This window comes from Aotus nancymaae, unplaced genomic scaffold (genome assembly GCF_030222135.1).
Source record: "Aotus nancymaae isolate 86718 unplaced genomic scaffold, 86718_ANA_hifiasm-v0.15.2.pri h1tg000032l_0, whole genome shotgun sequence".
NCBI lineage: Eukaryota > Metazoa > Chordata > Mammalia > Primates > Aotidae > Aotus > Aotus nancymaae.
This window is the reverse complement of record NW_026988445.1, coordinates 31,219,892-31,232,778: the sequence shown is the minus strand read 5'-3', so window position 1 is coordinate 31,232,778 and position 12,887 is coordinate 31,219,892. Positions and strand designations below refer to the sequence as shown.

General features: G+C 59.4%; 1 protein-coding gene across 3 annotated transcripts in view; it reads left to right on the top strand.

Moving 5' to 3' along the window:
• LOC135277512 (obscurin-like) overlaps nucleotides 1-12,887 on the top strand; it is a 161,110-nt gene that overhangs the window by 99,568 nt on the left and 48,655 nt on the right. For 2 of the 3 annotated variants that reach the window (XM_064383689.1, XM_064383690.1), the window contains exons 48-59: nucleotides 790-1,053; nucleotides 1,409-1,672; nucleotides 2,227-2,490; nucleotides 2,881-3,144; nucleotides 4,118-4,384; nucleotides 4,649-4,915; nucleotides 5,006-5,278; nucleotides 5,841-6,113; nucleotides 6,811-7,007; nucleotides 7,195-7,270; nucleotides 10,975-11,247; nucleotides 12,144-12,410. In XM_064383689.1, the coding sequence (XP_064239759.1) occupies nucleotides 790-1,053; nucleotides 1,409-1,672; nucleotides 2,227-2,490; nucleotides 2,881-3,144; nucleotides 4,118-4,384; nucleotides 4,649-4,915; nucleotides 5,006-5,278; nucleotides 5,841-6,113; nucleotides 6,811-7,007; nucleotides 7,195-7,270; nucleotides 10,975-11,247; nucleotides 12,144-12,410 (2,949 nt within the window). The remainder of the gene's footprint in view (nucleotides 1-789; nucleotides 1,054-1,408; nucleotides 1,673-2,226; nucleotides 2,491-2,880; nucleotides 3,145-4,117; nucleotides 4,385-4,648; nucleotides 4,916-5,005; nucleotides 5,279-5,840; nucleotides 6,114-6,810; nucleotides 7,008-7,194; nucleotides 7,271-10,974; nucleotides 11,248-12,143; nucleotides 12,411-12,887) is intronic. The other variant, XM_064383691.1, reaches the window with a different exon arrangement.

Below are 12,887 nucleotides of genomic sequence, written 5' to 3'. Positions count from 1 at the left end.
GCCAGGAGCATATCAGATGGAAGCAGCAGGGTCTTGTGTGGGCTGGGATGTTGTATGGTGAGCTCAGGTATATCTGGGCATGAGCAGTGCTGGATGGAAGCTCTGTCTGCTCAGACTGTCTCTTGTGTGAGGGATGACAATGTGACAGTGGATGTTGGGACCTGAAGATGCCTCCTGTGTTGTCATAGAGAGATGTCCATCACATTATTGCATGTGTGGATTGCAAGCTGGAGGAGCCTGTCTTGCTTCCCCATAATGAAAGTTCATGGGTAGGACAAGATGCCCTTTGAGAAGAGATCCAGGATGGAGCCAATCTCCCAACCAGTCTGCACCTCACAGGCAGAATGTAGGAAGATCTCTGTCAAATGCATCTTGGGCCACTTCATCCCAAGACTCTCCAGCCTTCCTGCTTCTTTTTCCCTCTTGGATGTTCAGGTGTATCCCTCAGATCCTCCAGAGGGTTTGATGGCTTCTGTCCATGTGACCCTTCCTAGCCCTGCCTGCCTGATTCACTCAAGATCTGAAGACCAAGGAAGCCTCAGAAGGGGCCATGGCTCTGCTGCAGTGTGAGCTGAGCAAGGTGGCCCCTGTGGAGTGGAAGAAGGGACCTGAGACCCTCAGAGATAGGGTCTGTTCCTCCTGTGCCATGTGCTTTCTTACCTTCTGTACCTTTGCTCATTCTGCCAAGGTTCTTTGGTGGTTTGTTTGGCTCCTTGTGTGTGTCTGCGTCCTATCCACAGAGTTCTCCAGACAGTTTGATGATCTCAGTGACTGCTTGGTCCTTCCCAGCCCTGCCTGCCAGATTCATAGAAGATGTGAGAAACCAAGAGGCCAGCGAAGGGGCCACAGTTGTGCTGCAGTGTGAGCTGAGCAAAGCAGCCCCCATGGAGTGGAGGAAGGGGTCTGAGACTCTCAGAGATGGGGACAGATATAGCCTGAGGCAGGATGGGACGAGGTGTGAGCTGCAGATTCGTGGCCTGGCTATGGAGGACACTGGAGAGTATTTGTGTGTGTGTGGGCAGGAGAGGACCTCAGCTACACTCACTGTCAGGGGTAAAGATCTTGTGTGGTCATGTGGACTTGTGACTTGGGATCTACGTGTCTCTGTCACCACCTTCTGCTTCCAAGTGTGGCACTTCTGTGGCAACCCTGAGGTTGTACTCTAACTGGGGTCCTCTGGTTATCTCCTGTCTTCCCTTCTCCTCATCAGGAGATATCCTCCTATTCATGCCCATCCCTGTGTGTTCTCTGTTCGTCCTGGGCCACGTGCCTTCTCACCTTTGGTACATTCATTTGCTCATTCTGCTGTGGTCCCTTGGTGGTTTGTGTGGCTCCTTGTGTGTGTCTGTGTCCTGTCCACAGAGTCATCCAGATAGTGTGATCTCAGTGACTGCTTGGTCCTTCCCAGCCCTGCCTGCCAGATTCATAGACAACTTGACAAACCAGGAGGCCACAGAAGGGGCCATGGCCATGCTGCGGTGTGAACTGAGCAAGGCGGCCCCTGTGGAATGGAGGAAGGGACCTGAAACCCTCCGAGATGGAGACAGATACAGCCTGAGGCAAGACGGGACCAGGTGTGAGCTGCAGATTCGTGCTCTGGCTGTGGCAGATGCTGGGGAGTACTCATGCATATGTGGGCAGGAGAGGACCTCAGCCACACTCACCATCAGGGGTAAAGATCACATGTGGCCAAGTAAAGCCACATTCCGGTGTGCCCGTGTTGACCTCATCCCATCCATCTCCACTCATTCCGTGTTGTCTCCCTGTGTGCATGTCACCCTGTTCCCATAATTGCACAGAATCCCTTTCAGCCTCCTGGGCTGTTGTGGAAACCAGGAGAAAGCAGCATCTCCAGCTAGCTCCCACCTGCGTACCAGCATGGGTTCAGTCACATTGCCCTGTTGGCTTCTGTGTGGTGTTCTCCATTCCCTTGTATTCTGTCCACCAAAGTGCTCCAGATGATCTGACTTCCACATGCATCTGGCCCTCTCCAGCTCTATGTTTGCCAGATTCATACAAAACTGAGGTGTGAGGTGGCCATGGAGGGGCCATGGTCATGTGCTGTATAGCCTGGACCGAGGGAAGCCACAGTGCACAGCCCGTGGTCAGCACATACTGATGTGGCTCATGTCCATTTGGGTTCTGTGTCTTTTCGGTGTTATCCATGTCCTGTCTCTTCTGTGGGCTCAGAGGCATGAATGTGTCCATATTTTCTGACCTCCCCAGCCCTGCCTGCCAAGTTCACAAAGGGTCTGAGGAATGAAGAGGCCACAGAAGGGGCCATGGCCACGCTGCGGTGTGAGCTGAGCAAGGCGGCCCCTGTGGAGTGGAGGAAGGGATCTGAAATCCTCAGAGATGGGGACAGACACAGCCTGAGGCAGGACGGGTCCAGGTGTGAGCTTCAGATCCGTGACCTGGCTGTGGCAGATGCCGGGGAGTACTCGTGCATGTGCGGGCAGGAGAAGACCTCAGCTATGCTGACTGTCAGGGGTAAAAGTCCTGTGTGGCTGGGTGTTTATGTTATCTCTGCCGATAACTTGGTGTTTACATGTTATCTTCTATCTCTGTCTCTCCGCATGCCACCTTCTGTGTCAGTGTGGTATGGTCTTGTGGCAACCCATGGTTGTCTGTCCTCTAACCAGGTCCTCTGGGCGTCTCCCACCTCCCCATCTTGTCCTGGAGGTGTCCTCATGCCCACATCCTTCTCCACGTGTCTTCTCTGTTCCTGCCAGTCCATTTGCTTCCTCCTGTGTGAACGTTCATTTGCTCCTTCACACGTGGTCCTTTGGTGGTTTGTGTGGTTCCTTGTGGGTGCCCATGTCCATCCACAGAGTTCTCCAGACAGTCTGATGATCTCAGCGACTGCTTGGTCCTTCCCAGCCCTGCCTGCCAGGTTCATAGAAGACGTGAGAAGCCAGGAGGCCAGAGAAGGGGCCACGGCCACACTGCGGTGTGAGCTGAGCAAAGCGTCCCCCGTGGAGTGGAGGAAGGGGTTTGAGAGCCTCAGAGATGGGGACAGATACAGCCTGAGGCGGGACGGGACCAAGTGTGAGCTGCAGATTCGTGGCCTGTCTGTGGCAGACACTGGGGAGTACTCGTGCGTGTGCGGGCAGGAGAGGACATCGGCCATGCTCACTGTCAAGGGTAATGACCTCACATGGCTGCGTGGACTGATGTGGGTGTGTGGCCTCCTCCGTGTGCAGCCACGGGCACCGCACACCTCCTTGCGGGTGCTTGTTTGCTCTGTCCCCTCTGCTCATGGGTCCCAATGTTATCCTGTGCCCTGGTGTCTGTACTGAGCTCCAGCCACGTGACCTCGGGTACCAGTCATCGTGGTGGGGAAGGAATTCCTGCCTTGTTGCCTTCCCTCTGCCTCCCATCACCCCCTGATCAATCAACTTTCTGCCAGCCTTCATTTGAGCCCTGCAGTCTCAGCCACAGCATCTCATGTCCTCGGAGGGAGGCCTCTGGTGCCTAGCAAGGGGAGGAGGGACCTAGAGCCCTGGGCCCTGCATGCTGGCCCTGGTTCTGTGTAGCCTTGTGAGGCAAACAGTCCCCATGGCACCTGAGGGCCTAAGGGGACCTGGTCCCTGCCCTGGAGTCTGGGGGCCACGGCCCCACTCTGTGATCTGAATATATATCTGTGCCCTGGGGTTTGGGTGCCCAGGAGGGAAGATGGAACCTATAGCCCCAGGCCCTGGCGTCAGCCTGGGATCTGGGGGACTCAGCGCTGCCCTCGGGTCTGGGGCACAGGGCCTCACCCAGCAGCTCTCCAGCCAGCTCCCACCTGTGTACCAGGGAGGAGTACACACCCCTGCCCTGGGCCCTGGGGGCTGTGGCCCTGCGGGGTTGTGGGTGGGGTCGTGGGTGAGAGGCCAGCCTCCTAAGACCTGGGCAAATCTCACCCCTCCCTGCTTTCCCACCACTCTGCCTCCTCACTCCCGAATCGCAGACTGGCGGTCCCCACTGCCATCTGAGGCAGCACCACCTGTGAAGCCAGGCCAGGGAGCTGGGGGGAGCCCAGGCCCTCATCTGCTGGCCTGGAGAGCGACGCCTGGTGCAGATCTGGAGCTGACCCTGCCCCCTGCCCCTGCCCCCTGCCTCCTGCCCGCTGCAGCCCCACAGCCCATGTTCCGGGAGCCGCTGCAGAGTCTGCAGGTGGAGGAGGGCTCCAGAGCCAGCCTGCGGTGTGAGCTGTCCGAGCCCGCCGCTGCAGTGGTCTGGAGCAAGGGTGGCCTGGAACTGCGGGCCGACGGGCGCCGGGAGCCACGGCTTCAGGGCTGCACGGCGGAGCTGGTGTTACGGGACGTGCTGCGTGAAGACGCTGGCGAGTACTCCTGCATCTGCGGCCCCCAGAGCACCAGCGCCACCCTCACCGTCACAGGTGGGCTCCCAGGTCGGCCTGCCCGGGACCTAGTGCAGTTCCAGTGCTCTGGGCTGACCCTTGGGGCTGCTTTCCCACCTGGGGGTCCCAATTGAGGAGACGGCTCCACAGGTGGGGGTCGGACCTGGCCCAAGGCCCTGCTCCTTCCCAGGAGCTGCTCTATGCGGTTCCCCTCCCCACCCTGCCCTGTAGAACACGCCCGCTGTGCGCGCCTCCTTATAGCCCTTCAGGGACCTGCCCTCACGCCCTGTTCCTCCCCCGCAGCGGCACCTGTGCGCTTCCTCCAAGAGCTGCAGCCCCAGGAGGTGGACGAGGGAGACACTGCGCGCCTGCGCTGCGAGCTCAGCCGGGCGGGTGCCAGCGTGGAGTGGCGCAAGGGCTCCCTGCAGCTCTTCCCTTGTGCCAAGTACCAGATGGTGCAGGACGGGGCCACTGCGGAGTTGCTGGTACGCGGTGCGGAGCAGGAGGACACGGGTGACTACACGTGCGACACGGGCCACACGCAGAGCACAGCCAGCCTCTCCGTCCGTGGTGAGCTGCTCGCCAGCCCTGCCTCCCACAGCCCTTCACCCTTGGTCAGTGGCCAGGGGCGCTAAGTGTGCCTTCCTGCATCTCCCCCAGTCCCTAGGCCCAAGTTCAAGACCCGGCTGCAGAGCCTGGAGCAGCAGACGGGTGCCGTAGCCCGGCTGTGCTGTCAGCTGAGCGATGTGGAGCCGGGGGCCGCGGTGCAGTGGCTCAAGGAGGGCGTGGAGCTGCATGCGGGCCCCAAGTATGAGATGAGGAGCAAGGGGGCCACACGGGAGCTGCTGATCCACCAACTGGAGGCTAAGGACACGGGCGAGTATGCCTGTGTGATAGGTGGCCAGAAAACCGCTGCCTCCCTCAGGGTCACAGGTGAGCCTTGGGGCCTCCCAGAGGAGAGGGTGAGCCGCTCCCTGCCATCCACCCCCATGGTGGCCTTCTGGGTGCACCCGAGCCCTGCTCTCACGCTGTCTTCCTCCTCACCCCCGCGCCTCCCGGTGTCCCTGTCGGGGCTCTCAGAGAAGCTGGGCCGCAGGGAAACAGGCTGTAGCCCCTCAAGCCCACCCCCAGCCGGCGCGTGGGTACCCTGCTGACCGCTCCTGTTTCTCCCACAAGCCTTGCCTCCCTGCTGTGCCAGCCAGGGTGGGGCTGTAGTATGCAAGTGGACGGGCTCCCGCCACCCCTTCCCAAGGATTCCTCAGACACAACTGCCTCTTGGCCTACATCCCCGGTCCAGGTTCTGTCCCTGAAGAGCTGTCACGGCAGGACCTGTGCTTGTGAGCACATCAGGGGACGGAAACCATGTGGGACAGATGGGCCGTGGCAGAGGAGTGTGAGGGTGCCCAGGAAGGCTTCCTGGAGGAGGGGGCATGGGAGCTTGGCCTGGGCTCTTTTACTTGGCTGATAAAGGGGACCCTCTCGCCTCACCCCTCAGAGCCTGAGGTGACCATCGTGCGGGGGCTGGTTGACGCAGAGGTGCCGGCCGACGGCGATGTTGAGTTCAGCTGCGAGGTGTCCCGGGCTGGAGCCACAGACGTGCAGTGGTGCCTGCAGGGCCTGCCGCTGCAAAGCAACGAAGTGACAGAGGTGGCCATGCGGGATGACCGCATCCACATCCTGCGGCTGAAGGGCGTGACACCTGAGGACGCCGGCACTGTCTCCTTCCACGTGGGTGGCCACACTTCCTCCGCCCAGCTCACTATCAGAGGTAGCCGCAGGCAGGCCCTGCCAGTGACTGCACTGGGGACGGAGACAGACAGCAAAGGTCCCTGCCTTTGAAGCCTGGGGGCCTGGCAGGGAGGTGGACCTGTGAGCTAGCACTTCAGGGTGGCCCCAGGATGTCAGGGGACAGTGGGCTGAGCCAGGCTGGTGGGGTAAGTGGGCGTGGGCTTCCCGTAGGTTGACAGTGTTGGAGTTTGGGTCTTGGCCCTTGTGGGGGCCACTGCAAACTGGGGTCACTGCAAACCGTAGCCCACTCTCAGCTGTCAGTCATCTGCACCATCTCCTCTAGTTCTCACTCGGGTCCCATTTACCCACCTGTCATCCATCCATTCATCCATCCACCCATCCATCCACCCATCCATCCACCCATTCACCGTCCGTCCTTCATGCCTCCAATCCATCGATCCATCCACAATCCTTCTATTTATCCATTGATCAGCCATCCATCCATCCACCTATTATCCGTCCATTCATTCCTCCATTGATCCATTCACCCATCCACCATCCACCAGAGCAGACTCTGCCTGCAGCTGCAGTGGGGAGCTGAGAACAGGCCCCCATGTGCTTATCTTTGTGCATTTGGGGAGGATACCCAGAGATGGACCCCCAGGACGATGAGACTCTGCTGATTGAGGGGGTACCTCAGATGCTGAGGCTGACATCCATGCCTCCCCTGTGTCCAGCTCCCGAGGTGACCATCCTGGAGCCCCTGCAGGACGTGCAGCTCAGTGAGGGCCAGGATGCCAACTTCCAGTGCCGGCTGTCCAGAGCCTCAGGCCAGGAAGCCCGCTGGGCTTTAGGAGGCGTGCCCCTGCAGGCCAACGAGATGAATGACATCGCTGTGGAGCAGGGCACACTCCACCTGCTGACCCTGCACAAGGTGGGGTCCCCGGGACCTGCGCGTACCAGGATGGAGATGCTCCCACTCCATTTGGGAAGGTCTTCCACGGGGGGTGGGTGTTGGGGAGGTGATGAGCCCCTGTCGTTGAGGTCTGGCAAGATGGCTGGGCTCCTTCTGGTGGGGATGGGGCTCCCAGGGTCAAGCATGTCTCTCCCTGATTCCTCAGGTGACCCTTGAGGATGCTGGAACTGTCAGCTTCCACGTGGGCACGTGTAGCTCCGAGGCCCAGCTGAAAGTCACAGGTGGGCAGCACCCTTCCACACCGGTCACTCTGCCTGTGGTGCCCAGCTTCCTGGGCACCAGAATATCCTACCCATTGGCACTGTCCACGGGTGGGGGGCAGAAATCTAAGACTTCCAAAAGTGATCTTGTCTTGGGGCTGGCAATTTTCCAACTCCTGGCCACTGAAGCCATGGACCAGAGAGGTCACTGGGGGTTAGGCTGGTGAAGATAGTCTTGAGAAATTCCAGGGCATGTGTCGGGGGTCCCTCTCTGGGATTAATGTCACTTGCAGGAGGGAGATGGGGGGCCCAGCTGCCACAGGCTTGGGCCCTAAGGTAAGGCAGGACCTTCCTGACTTCCAGCCTCCCAATGCCTCCTCCTGTGATACGATGCACACACATGCCAGCACATCCACATTTACACACATCTGCCTGCCTCAGGCTCGAAGGTGCAGGTGCAAAAGGATTTTAGGAACCTTCAGCTTGGGTTATCCCTGCCCCCAGAGCTGGTCATCCCTGAGTGCTCTTCCCCGACCGTCCTACCCCTGGGCCTCAATCAGGTCCCATCTGTGCACTCATCATCCATCTATTCATTTATCCATTTATCCGTTCACCTATCCACCTTCCATCCATCTGCTGTGTGTCATCAATCCATCATCTATCCATTCATCTATCATCCATCCTTCTACCATCTGTCCATCAATCCATTTGCAATCCATCCATTCATCCATCTAGCATCCATACACCTACCATCCATCCATTCACCGTCCACCATCCATCCATCCATTTACTATTCATCTGTCCATCCTGCTGTTCGTCCATTGATCCATCCGCATCCATCCATCCACACACCCCTCCATCCGCTATTCATCCATTTACTATCCAGCCATCCCTCCATTCATCTACCATCCACCCATCCGTCCATCTATTCACCTGTCTACCATTCATCTACCAGTCCCCCATCCACTCATGTATTCATTCACTTGTCCACTATTCACCTGTCTTTCCATTCATCCGCTGTCTGTCCACCATCCACCATCCATTCACAGTCCACAATGGAACATACCCTCTAAGCTCCTAACCAAGTCCTGAGCCTCACGATGGGCTGGATGCAGTCTGCCCTCAGGGAGTCCCCAGTCCATTGGGGCAGGTGGGCATGGAGATAGTGTGTCCTCATCCTAGGTGCCACCTTCCAGTCTTAAGTCGTTAAAAGGAGACAGATGCACTCAGTTGTGTGGCCTGTGGGTTTGGGAGAGGTTCCAGATGCCAGTGCCCTCCAGTTGAGTGATGAAGATGGGGAGTTTCCCAGGTGTCCTGAGCAGGGGCAGGATGGCAGGGGCCTGGTGCGGTCGTTGCGGTGGGCAACGGTATGGAGCGGGATGGAGCTGGGCTGTGCTTTGGCCCCTGTCTCGGTGAGGTGCCCTCAGCCTGGGTGAGCTGGCTCACATACAGACACTTGGCTGTGACCTTGCGGTGAGGGCCCGGGCACGGGTGTGTAAATGGGTGCCCATCCCAGGTAGGTGATGTGGTGGAAGAGCTGGGAAACTGCTGGAGACAAGACGAGGAGGCGGCCAGATGTGCACTCGGGGAAGACCGTCGAGGGCAGACCGGGAGCTGGTGCTGGGGTGTCCGTGGTGCACACGAGGGAGAGCGTGGAGAGGCTGCGGTCAAGGCCTGCTCGGGAGGGCACAGGGGCCGATCTGCCTGGTGTGGTCCTGATGTGTGGCTGGTATCTCTGGAAGTGCTCCCCACTCATGCCCCCTCGCTCCATGGGATGCAAGTGTCTGGACTCTGCCAACCGCAGTTTCTCTCTCTGAGGAGGCTCACAGGATGGCCTCGGGAATGTTTCAGGGGCGAGCTAGGATGGAGGGCGGCAGGTGGTGGAATGAGCCTTTGGTTCTGTCTTCCTCTCTTGCCTGTGGTGTGCAGGGTTCAGCTGTGTGGGCACAGTAGCCTGGGCATGTTCTCCTTTCTGCCGAGACCACCCTAAGTTTCCGTCTGAGAGGTAGATGGGATGGAGGAGGAGAGTGTGGAAGGCACGGGGCGGGCAGTGACCACACATGTCTGGACAGCCCCTTGAGCTTGGGCCCTGCTGTGTGACCAGGAAGGGAGCAGTTGCCACTCAACATTAGGGCCCTGGAATTCTGGACTGAAGGGACCTTGGAGGACATCTGGACAAACTGCCCTCTTGGGATGGGAGAAGTGTCTGCATCCACACCCCCCGGGACAGGGAGCTCATTTCTGAGGCGAGCTCCCATCCTCTCACAGTAGCGGGCCCTGTGGCTGCTCCTTCTCAACCCACACTGGGTCAGACAAGGCGCCAAATGCCAGAAAGAACCCCAGCCATGGGGCCTGGAGCTTGTGCTTCTGAGAAGGGCTTGCGTGCCTGTCGTCGGTCTCCCGTGGGTGAGACCAGGCGTGTTCTGAAGGGCTGTGTGGGGTGTGGGTCTGTGAGCTGGGGCTGAGCCCCTCTCCACAGGCTCACTGTGGGTGGCCTCTGTGATCAGGGTGGGCCAGCTGGCCTGGGTGGAGTTCCAGACCCTAACCCTAGGTCACCCTCCTGGCATGGTGGTATCGACTCTGGCAGACCCAAGGGTGGCCCTGTACCAGCTGCTAGCCCCAGGCTATTCTAGCAAGTCCCACTTTTGGCAGAGGTGAGGGGGTGAGCTATGATGTGATCACAGCTCAGTGTAGCCTCAACCTCCTGGGCTCAAGCCGTCCTCCCACCTCAGCTTCACGAGGAGCTGGGATTACAGGCACGTGATGCCTCCATGAGGTCTTACAGTGTTGCCCAGGCTGGTCTTGAACTCCTGGGCTCAAAGAGCCCTCCTACCTTGACCTCCCAAAGTGCTGGGATTATAGGTGTGAGCCACTGTGCCCGGCAAGTTCCCACTTCTGACACCAGTTCTAGAGAACGACACGCCCACTGTTTTTCTCCTGTTACTCCCTCAGCACAGAACACTCTGTGACCAGATGTCTGGGGGCCACACATCAAGCGATTCTCTAGCAGACAGAAACTGGCTGTCTACAATTCAATTCAGTTCTGATACTTTCTACTTGGAGTTAGAGTCAGAGTTCGCAGATTAAGGGCTCAGTCCCACAAGACTGCCCCCACTCAGATGCCAGTGGGAAGTCCCAGGCTACCCACACTTTTGACGGAACAGCCGTGAAATGGGGTTCCCACTACCCCTCCTTGAGTTTGATTAACTTGCTAAGACAGCTCCCAGAATTCATAGAAACACTTGTATTGAGCAGCTATTATAAAGGATACAGCTCAGGAACAGCCATGTAGAAAAGATTTAAAGGGCAAAGACCTTCCATGTCCTCTGTGGGTGTGCCATGCTGCCAACTCTCCACACCTTCACCGACCTGGGAACTCACCAAATCTCACCAGTTTTCATAGAGCATCATCTCTGACCCCTCTCCGCGTCCTAGAGGTGGGACGGGGGGAAACTTCCAACCCTGTAAGCACTTGGCCTTTCTAGAGGCCCATCCCGATGCCGTCCAGGACCCCGACCTGAGCCACCTCATTAGCATAAGCTCAGGTGTGGTCACAGGAGCACATTGTGAACACTCAGGGCTTTAGGACCTCCGTCCCAGGAACCGAGGACAGAGACCCGATCTGTTCTCGTGCCACACCCCCACACCAGTGAACCCTAAAGTGGCCCAGTCCCGTGGACTCCAGGGTGCCCTAGCCTGGCCCTCCTTCTTACCCTCTTGTGCAGAGGCAGCGCCGTGCCTGGTACGTGGCTTGCAGAATGTGGATGTCTTCGCGGGGGAGGTGGCCACGTTCTCCTGTGAGGTGTCTCACGCGGGTGGGCCGGAGGCCCGCTGGTGGCTGGATGGGACCCTGCTACAGGATGGCCCCCAGAGCGCCGTTGCTGTGCGCGAAGGGACTTTTCACTCCCTCACGCTCTCAGGCCTGGGGGTGGCCGACTCCGGCACCATCACCTTCCGCGCAGGGCCCCTGGTCTCCATGGCCAAGTTGTTGATCAAAGGTATCGGCCAATGTGAACCCCCGCCATGCTGGCACTTTTGTGTGCTTCCTGCAGCCTCCTGAGATCAGGGATTGGCCCACAGGGCCACAGGCTGGGCACCACTCTATGCATGCTGTCTGCCTGCAGCGGCACAGGTGGGCACACAGGGTGGGTGAGAAGCCTGTGCTTAGGGAGTGGTGTAGCTGGACACCAGTCTGTGCCCTGCGGGCCACCACCCTGCTGGCTGCACGTGCCCAGCCATGAAACCGAGTCCCTTGTGGAGGCAAGAGCAGCCCCTGTGCAGCCTGCCCCTGCTCGCACCTGCTTCCCCCGCTGTGAGCTCGGGCTGGGTTTGTGCCCTTCTGGGAAGGAGCTGGCCATACGGGAGCCCCTCCCAGTGACACATGGTGCCTTTGCCCCCTGTACACCCTCATAGAAAATGTGGAAGGTTCACCCAGGTCCCAGGGGCAAACAGCCATTTGTGGAGTAGGATTTGGACACATGGAGATGGGACGGGGACCCCAAGAGAGATGGCAGAAGGAGCCAGCTGGGCTGGGGCTCTGGTTCCTGAGCCAGGGTCAGAGGGCATTTGGAGAGGGGGACTTTGGGGGCTGTGTGTCCCTTGGGGTAGTGTGCCCAGGGCCAGAGGGAGGTAGGGGCAAAAGGGACCAGGAGGGGCCCACCTGGAAAGAGAGCAATCCCGACAGCTATCTGCCATGGGTGGGGGTGAGGCATGTCTGCAGTGGACGGGTGGGTCCCCTTCCCTGGGCCACGTGCCTGGCAGTCACTGCCAGCTGTTGCCTGCCACAGCTCTGCGCTTGCTGCCACTGAAGCCGCTAACGCTGACAGCAGAGGGTGGGGAGGCTGCAGAGGCTCAGCCGTGGGGGCTGACGTGTATCCGGCGTGTTGGCCGACAGATCCCGTGGTGGAGGTGGTCAGTGCAATGCGGGACCTGGCCGTGGAGGAGGGCGGCTCGGCCGAGCTCCTCTGCCAGTACTCACGGCCTGTGCAGGCCACGTGGAAGATGGACGAGCGGGAGGTGCGCGCGGATGGGCGCCGTGTCATCATAGAGCAGGACTGGAACGTGGCCAGGCTGACCTTCAGGCCGGCCTTGCCCTGTGACAGTGGCATCTATTCTTGTGAGGCTGCGGGCACCCGCGTAGTGGCCCTGCTGCAAGTGCAAGGTGAGGCCGCCTGGGGGGCAGCCCCAGCCCGGGGGAGCTTTGGCACAGCTTGGGCCACGCAGGGATAGTGGAACGGCAGGCGGTGTCCGGTAGCGCTGGGACATAGGTGGCTCGGACAGGTGGCAACAGGCCCTGGAGGTGGCAAGCTCACTGCACCAGGAGCTGAGCTGTGGGTAGGCAGTGTGAGCACAGCTGCTGGGCTTGTGGCTTCCATGAGGAGTGTGTGGCCAAATTTGAGACTCCCAGACGTGAACCCACAGGTGAATTAGAGAGGGAGGGGACAGCGGAGGGCAGTGGACTCGGGAAGGGGTCTCTGGTTGGTGTGAGTCTGAGCAAGGCATCCCAGTGGCTAGTCAGTGGGTCTGGTAGCTCTGTTTGGGGTGCGGAGAAAGGGCTGTTCCTAGATCTTGAAGCTGCAGCAGGTCCCTGGCGGGCAAAGCCCAGCTCGAGCCTCACGTCTGCGTTTGAGCCCGGTTG